The sequence below is a fragment of the Triticum aestivum genome, chromosome 5D, assembly GCF_018294505.1.
Source record: "Triticum aestivum cultivar Chinese Spring chromosome 5D, IWGSC CS RefSeq v2.1, whole genome shotgun sequence".
In the NCBI taxonomy this organism is placed as follows: Eukaryota; Viridiplantae; Streptophyta; class Magnoliopsida; order Poales; family Poaceae; genus Triticum; species Triticum aestivum.
The window spans coordinates 527,529,594-527,538,240 of NC_057808.1; the positions used below are offsets into that span (position 1 = coordinate 527,529,594).

The window sequence follows — 8,647 nt, forward strand, 5'->3', positions numbered from 1 at the left end:
AACTAAGATGGAAATATGTCCCTGGCCAACCTCTGGTCAAGACTGAGGAGATCCCGCTTCTATCAACGAGAATGTACACATTGCATGAGTGGTACCTGAGAGAAGTAAACAGCGGGCGAGAGTCCCTCATGGTGAAAGTCAAGGAAGAGCATTACTTCCATGCAAAAGATTTGTAGGTTGAGTTTCAAGAAATGTTTCAGTTATTCAATCAAGACGCACTCGACAAATATATCGTCAGTTTCTATTGTCTGTAAGTGATTTCTTTCTGTAATTTAAGTCTCTAGCTAGCTGTGCTCATTCATTACCTGTAATTATCCTTATTATATTCTTTTTTGTGGTATTATGCAGAATGAAGATGTATGAAATGAAAAGAGATGGACGCTATGGCATTGGGTTCATTAACCCAAATACCATTAATCAAGAGACATGGTCACATGAATGGGAACGAAAAGACAGAGAGAGATGCTTGCTACAGTTTTTGAAACGACTAAATACCCAACCACAAATACTATTTCCTTACAACTTCGGGTGAGTGTTACTATATCTTGTACTACAAATTTTATTTTTGCTTACTAGATGTTAATAAGTGTAGCTGATGAGTTATGCACATGCCCGCTTAATTATACAAACGTGTGCGCATGCAGTTTTCACTGTATCTTGTTAATCATTGAGGTTGACGAGGGAAAAGTTCAAGTACTGGACTCACTATATAAAGATACTAACAAATACGCAATCGTGAGGGGGATGGTCGACAGGTAATTTCAATCATTATCGCACTATGTCGGCCTCTTTAGTTCATTTCCTGATATCAATTAATTAATAACTCCTTTATTCATTTTTTGCCGGCGGGCAGGACTTTGCAAAAGTTCATCAAAGAGGTTGAAGGCGAATGGAAACAACAGCTGAAATGGGTGCGACTCAAGGTAATTAAGTAGTACTAGCTAGCTACGTCCGTGCATCTCTTTAATTCTAGTTTCAATACCATTATAATGCTTGATTAATTATTATCTGATTGAGTTTTATTCTCGTAAAGTTCATGATGCAGGCATCGGGGAATAATTTATGCGCTACGTTTGCGAGAACATTCACATTATGACGTCCGAAAGGACCAAAGATGCAAAAACAACTTTGGGTACGTTTGTCAGAACACTATTCATAATTCTTTTTATCATGACCTAATATATATACACACAACTAATATATTCATATTGATCTCCTTTTTTTAATAAAGATGTAAGAGATGCGGGACAAGTTCCTACCAATGGATCGCGTACGAGCAATTCAAGAGGAAATAGCGGGATTTTTGCTCGACCAGGTCATAGATCTCAAAGGAGAATACCATTAAACCTAATGCCTCCATGTAATGATCTGCAAATTGTAGGAGAAATTGTATATATTTCATATTTTTTAATAACTTTTAAACCGTTAAATGTTTAGCAAGCCTTAACTAGTTCTGTGGTAAGCTATGATACATACAGTTTTACCTATGTGTGTGTGTGTGAGAGAGAGAGAGAATGGTCTTACGAGAAATTCGATGATATATATATATGATCGGTTCTACAACAAATTCTATTTATATATATGTAGAACGTGTACAGTATGTAGTAGCGTAAAATATGTTTGAAATGAAAAGGTATTAAATGAAAAACTCAAAATTAGAAGGAAAAATAAATCATAATTTATAAACCCCTAATTCTTTTAGTCCCGGTTGGTATCATCAACTGGGACTAAAGGACCCCCAGCCCCTGGCGGGGGCTCATGCCACATGGTGGACCTTTAGTTTAGTCCCACCCTTTAGTGCCAGTTAATGAACCGGGACTAAATGCCCTTACAAACCAGGACTAATGCCCTATTCTGCACTAGTGAACCAGGATATATCACCACGTTAGAACACGCGCATCCATGATCACATTATTCCTCCATTCCGTGCGCCGGTCGCTGAAGCCCGTTGATAGTCACGCGCACGTGGTACATAGGCCACTTCTAGTTTTTTTTCATTTTGTTACTATATGCTCACTTTCTACCAAGCGATTTGTGTAAGATGCAGGTTTGCTATTTCTTCGATCTAACCTTCCACAACCCGGCAGTTTCCTCGCAACGGGGTCGGGTGCTGGACTGCTGGTTCGTCGCATCGCACCGGGTTGATCCTTTTGGTTCTATATAAACCCCCTTAGCCTTAGCATGGTCCTCAGCAAGTCACTAAGTAAACCCACAACTATCAGCAGCACCAGCTCGGCTATCTCCAAAGTCCGAACAAGCAGTTAATATAATTATCTGCTAAATGGGCTCCACTGCCGTGGAGAAGGTCGCTGTCGCCACTGGCGACGAGGAGGCGTGCATGTACGCGGTGAAGCTTGCAGCGGCATCTATCCTTCCAATGACCCTCAAGAACGCCATCGAGCTGGGCATGCTCGAGATCCTCGTGGGTGCCGGCGGGAAGATGTTGTCACCTTCAGAGGTGGCAGCGCAGCTTCCGTCGAAGGCCAACCCGGAGGCACCGGTTATGGTGGACCGCATGCTGCGGCTGCTGGCATCGAACAACGTCGTGTCATGCGAGGTGGAGGAAGGTAAGGACGGCCTCCTCGCCCGTCGATACGGCCCCGCGCCCGTGTGTAAGTGGCTCACACCCAACGAGGACGGCGCATCCATGGCTGGGCTGCTCCTCATGACCCACGACAAGGTCACTATGGAGAGCTGGTGAGCTTGATTAGACTAAATCCGTACATTAGTGCAGAGGACAGCAGAAGCCATCAAACTAATACTTTTAATGATTATCAGATTGTTAAGTTGGTGTAGTACTTGTTACGGTAGCTTCTCACTTCTGTTCAAACTTCAAACTGCTTAGCGACTAGAGAGTGACTTCAGTACTGCGCCAACAGCCTCTCTTTAGTTATGTCCACAAACTGCCAATTTATTCTGGCAAACCATCTGAATTTGACCAAGTACTAGTATTTGTTGAAGGGGAAAATGGTAGAAGCTAAATTGGAGGTTCGAATTCTACTAGAGGAGTATGCAAGTGTTTCTGAGGAATTTGCTTATATAGAATTTATTTGGGACTACAGTAGTAAACTGCAGTCTGAATTGGCAAACAATTTGCAGGTATTATTTGAAGGACGTGGCCCTTGAAGGCGGCCAACCATTCCACAGGGCGCACGGGATGACGGCGTACGAGTACAACAGCACAGACCCACGCGCTAACTGCTTGTTCAACGAGGCCATGCTTAACCACTCCACCATCATCACCAAGAAGCTCCTCGAGTTCTACAGGGGCTTCGACAACGTCGAGACCCTCGTGGATGTCGCCGGTGGCGTTGGTGCCACAGCCCACGCCATCACCTCAAAGTACCCGCACATCAAGGGGGTAAACTTCGATCTCCCGCATGTCATATCCGAGGCGCCGCCCTACCCTGGCGTGCAGCACATCGCCGGTGACATGTTCAAGAAGGTGCCCTCCGGCGATGCTATCCTCCTGAAGTGGATCCTCCACAACTGGACCGACGATTACTGTATGACTCTTCTGAGGAACTGCTACGATGCGTTGCCCATGAATGGCAAGGTGGTCATCGTGGAGGGCATCCTGCCGGTGAAACCAGATGCAATGCCCAGCACGCAGACGATGTTCCAGGTCGACATGATGATGCTGCTGCACACCGCAGGCGGCAAGGAGAGGGAACTGAGCGAATTTGAAGAGCTAGCGAAGGGCGCTGGGTTCAGCACAGTCAAGACCAGCTACATCTACAGCACCGCATGGGTCATTGAGTTCGTCAAATAGATCACTCTAATATTTTCTTGCTTCTGCTCCTAGTATCGGAATATGTACTTTTGAGCTTCCTTTTCCTGCTGTCCTTAGCATCTCATGTAATGTATCACTATTATACTATATGATACATACATAATAAATGATTCACGATAAAGATCGACTGATCGATCCCAAGTTTCCGCCGGTCCACACGTGCGTGACATGCATCGCTCGGCCTTATCTCCACCCGCCCATGCCAGCCAATCGTCCGATTCCCTGCTAGAAATTGCTCGGCCTTATCTCCATGTTCTTCCTCAAGCGAAAGGGAGAAACGACGCGTGATCATCACCAACGTGGGGCGACGCCGCTGCAAACAATGCGGCGGGAGGCCCTAGTTGTTGGCTATATTAGCGATTTTTTGATTAATTTAATCTATATATAAGACATGATGATAACACTAGCAGTAATAACTAAACATATGGATGCAGATGAGTAACGGACTATATATACAAGTACTAAGAAATGCCTATACGCAATTATTGCAGCTGTAATTACAATGATAGAAAAATGTAATTGAATTTATACATAACTGCAATTTGTTCAGTAGACCTATGCTATGTTTTATTAAGAGATGACACTAGTGGAGTTCTGTATTCGAGTCCATTCATCTTAATTGCCTTCAACCTCGATTGCTATTTTTATTTACTGTTTACAATCTGAACCGTTATCTAATTTGGTGCAATCATCAATTTCTTCCACAAGTTATGTCAATCTTTTTAACTAGCAAAGCTAGTGAGAGTGACAGCTTATTAGGTTCGTTGGGTAACAAGACAAGTATTGAAATTGTGTGCATGTATTGGTCATACTTGCAGTTCAAGAACTCAAACGAGTTTGCTAAGCCTTAAGGTGATACTTGAAGGGCAATTATAGCTATCGACAAACCATTAAAGTTTGTGGCCCCACACTTTCCCTGAGAGTAACTGAAAGGGGGTGAAAGAGTGGCAGAAAAGAGTTGCATTTACATGAGAGAAATGGTGGGAAAGAGAAACTCGGCTTAGGAGAAAGGGCAATGAAGAGAGGGGAGGGAAAAGAAGAAGAAAAAGGAAAACAATAGAAAAAACATAAAGTATTACTAAAATTGAGTGCTATTTCTTAGCCACTCGTCGAAGATGGGACACTACTACCGGGGTTGGCGCTTTGTCGAGTGCTTGGCAGCCAACACTTGGCAAAGATGTAGCGCAGTCACACCCCCATGAGCAGTGGCAAGCTGGGACAAGGTTTTTTTTCTCAGTCGGAAAGGGTACAAGAAATTTAGATGAACCTCGAGAAATATTCATGCCATTGAATTAATTTTGACTTTTTTAAATTTAAACATCTATTTTTCGTGAATACGCAAAGCTTGCATGTCTTTTCATTGATAGAAGAAATCGAATGATAACAAAGGATGGTACAACACATGGCACGAATGCAAGAAAGCGTGAAAACGGTGCCCAGAGCAGCGAGACATGGGGTGTTTGCCCTGAACAGGCAAACAACATAGCTAAATCACCCTTTCTTGAGAGGCGTATTGAACCAACGTGATGTCTGACATCCACAAATCCAACACCGGGATCGTTGCGAGCACACAAGATGACACCTTCAAGAAGGACAAAGACACTATGGCGCCATCTCCATCCAATCCAAAGAATTGGATCAAGGGTTTCCCTTGGTGCTCGAAGAGGGGCGCATAGAGAGGTCATGACAATGACTCAAAGGAGGGAATGGTGATGGCCTGCAAGACACACAGGGTAGTGTAGCACCTTCGTGTAAGTATCCCAATAGTAACTGTCCCAACGAAGAGTGAAGGAGAGTATTTATGAGTACATTTCTGTCACACGCAAGTTGTCGTAGCTCTTATTTCAAGTAACTGCTTGTGATTCCACAGAAGTTGTTAGTTTTCCAAGAGCTAGATAAACCAGAATAGTGAATACGATGAGTTGGTTATGAATAGAGTAATAATAAATTGAGAGTGAAAAGCATAAATAAAAGTAAAAGTGTTTTCCTGCAATGGAGAGGTTAGACGCGGAGGTACATCGGATCATGGTGATCAAGTCTACCAGTGCGATGGTAATACCAGTTACCTTGTAACGTGAGTTCAGTATTTGATTTGCTTTTTTAGTAGGCAGATCACCCTAGGGTTATGGAACTCCTCCTTGCGGGAATCATGTCCACAATTAAGGTCGTTAAACCGGACCCATGCATTAAGTTCAATGGATCACCGTGTTGTCTTCGGTCCTCGTGGATATCTCCACCTGTCGCGTTACATGTTACATATTTTCTAAACAATATGTGTTACATGCGTAGGTCTTGAGATCGTGTTGTCTGGGCACTTGAAATGGACAACACGCACAGAGTTCACCACAGAATGAGGACATATAGGAGAGAAACAAAAGAATCTTACAATTCACATACATGTGCCACACCTAGGGGGAACTACTCACACATGGAAAGGGAATAGCTAATCATCTCAGAGAATAAACCCATGAAAAGCATACCAAATATATAATACCGTTAAGATCCACAGTAGGATGAATGATTAAACAAGTCTCAATCTCCATGTGAGTATAAATAGAGTTTACACCCTGATCTTACAACTTGAAATTCCTTTTACAATGGTGAAGGTGGAATGCATATGATTATGGAGGTGGAAGAAAAAATATTAGGAGGATCTCCGGTGGTTCTACTTCTACGAATCTCTTCTCCATTTGTTTTGGATGGTCTAACAGCGGATAGGTTTCTCCAATGTATGTTGTGACTTCATGAAAGTATCTTATGTAGATGAGAGGGAGCCCACGACACTTCATACGACCGGCCATACGAGCGCATGCACTCGTATGAAAGGTCGCCATGCGTTCTGGTGCGCCTGGTAGCAAAACTCCGAACATGGAAGTTGCTCCATTTGGCTTGATTTGTAGCAATTCACTTTTATTTCGCTTTTTCCTGCCAAAAAATGGAAAATGGGTTTTCTTCTCTCCCGTATAATTAGCATTATAAATAACTGAGCACGGAAACCCAGTGAAAACCAAATGAAAACACCTTGTGAAAATTCATCAATTCTCAAGCCATCAACAACCCGAAGCTTAAGACTTTCTTGCTCTCGAGCAACTAAGAAATTAGGAGAACAAACAGAATTTGACAAATAAGTAGAAAGAAGTTTACCGGCTCACGACGATTTAATATTTCCATTCCCACAAATCCTACAAATTTAATAAAGAGAATACTTGCATTTGAATAGTTACAGTTAAGCTCGCTGCCTAGCCACGTCTACTCTCATATTACAATTTATACTTTCTCAAGTTAAACCTTCCATAGTTAACTAAGTGCTAGGCAAGCAAAAACTTTTTATTCTCTTAAGAGAACCGATTTTTCTTTGAAGTTTCCTAAAAACAAATTAAACCAGGTAGTTCCGAAAGAGAAGAAAACATAGTACACAAGCATTTCATTAACATCCACTAGTACCTCCAAGTCATTAGTCTCAAATATTTCCTTTAATTATTATTTGTTATAACTTATATCTCTGGTGACGGGGTTAGGCCAAAATTTGATAGGTTCAATGGGGTTTTCGTTGTGGCCTAAGTTTGTTCACTATGGATAAAAAGATTGTCTCTTCTGACCTCAGCAATCAGTGTTCACATTTACACATACACACTTCTTTGGAGAAGGCCGATCAATTTCAGCCCAAGCTCCAAATTAGTGACGGAGTCGCACTTACACGCATTACTGCCACATATAGCAACAATACATTAAACTAGTGAGAAGCTGAAGCTCCATTATTTTAGTATCTTGGTCAAGTTTTGGCATAACCTCAATCACCTCAAATATTCATTCCTCTAAACAACTCAATCAGTAGGTATCATTGAGACAATCAAATTCAGTGCTATGGAGTTAAACTACTTACGTGCTAGTTCTCTTCAAAAGTCCAAGCCCCTAAGTTTCTTTTTAGGAAAAAATATCTTTTCTTAAGGAGCGAAATCATGCTTTACATCAAAGTTTCACTAGCAAGCAAGATTCAAATTTGGGAGTTGACTAAATGATACTCAACTATCGTCGAGAATGAAGCTTCAATCCAACCAGTGAAATAAAAGTATTAACTTAATTAAGCTTGCGAGAAAAGTGAGTATGAATATATTATACCTTCTTGCGGTGGATCACTCTTTCCTCATGTCACTTCTCCACTTTGTTCTCTTCATTTCCAACTTGCTAGCGGTAATCAAATTTGTGGGCTTGAAGAAAGAAAGACACAAACAAACAGAATTACAATGAATGAGAACAAAGTTCGGTCTTAGAAATTTATTATGCAAAACAGAAAATAAACACGATGAAATATAAAAGAAGATATACAAAAATAAGAAGAAAATAAAATGTGCATGCATGAATAACTAGGGCATGGGCTCCCCCAAGCTTAGCCTCTTGGCCTAACTCTCTCTAGTCCATGTCCTCGTCATCAGGGTCACTAGGTGTAGTATGAAGCCAGTGCATCTATGATGGGCCCCTTGCGGACAGTGCTGCTATGCCAGGCTGCTAGAACGAGAACAATGACTGCGCGTGTTCCCACTGAGCAGGTGAATGTTATCATTGGCCGACTAGAGGTCAGCATGGATCATTCCTAGCTAATGTTGCGGTTGCTGAAATTCTACCCTAGGCACAGACTCTGAACCACAACCAAAGTGTTGCTGAGGTGGTGGCACATACTGGGGTGCCTATCCCTAGGAATCCCAACTGTGCTCGACCCCCTCTACTGCGGCATCCCACTCAGGTGTTGGCTCAGGGTGAACATCTTTCCTAAACCCTGCTACATGTCTAAACCCATTGAGCACATCAATAGAGAGCACCCACATGTTGCACTCGTGTGCAGAAAAAGCATGCGCT

At 42.3% G+C, this 8,647-nt stretch overlaps 1 protein-coding gene across 1 annotated transcript; it reads left to right on the forward strand.

The window, feature by feature from the left end:
- Window positions 1-2,207: 2,207 nt before the first annotated feature.
- LOC100125708 (tricetin 3',4',5'-O-trimethyltransferase-like) lies at window positions 2,208-3,904 on the forward strand. The gene is made up of 2 exons (XM_044546408.1): window positions 2,208-2,697; window positions 3,100-3,904. Exons 1-2 carry the CDS (start codon window positions 2,282-2,284, stop codon window positions 3,770-3,772), a joined length of 1,089 nt encoding a protein of 362 aa, XP_044402343.1. The 5' UTR covers window positions 2,208-2,281; the 3' UTR covers window positions 3,773-3,904.
- The last annotated feature ends 4,743 nt before the right edge of the window (window positions 3,905-8,647 follow it).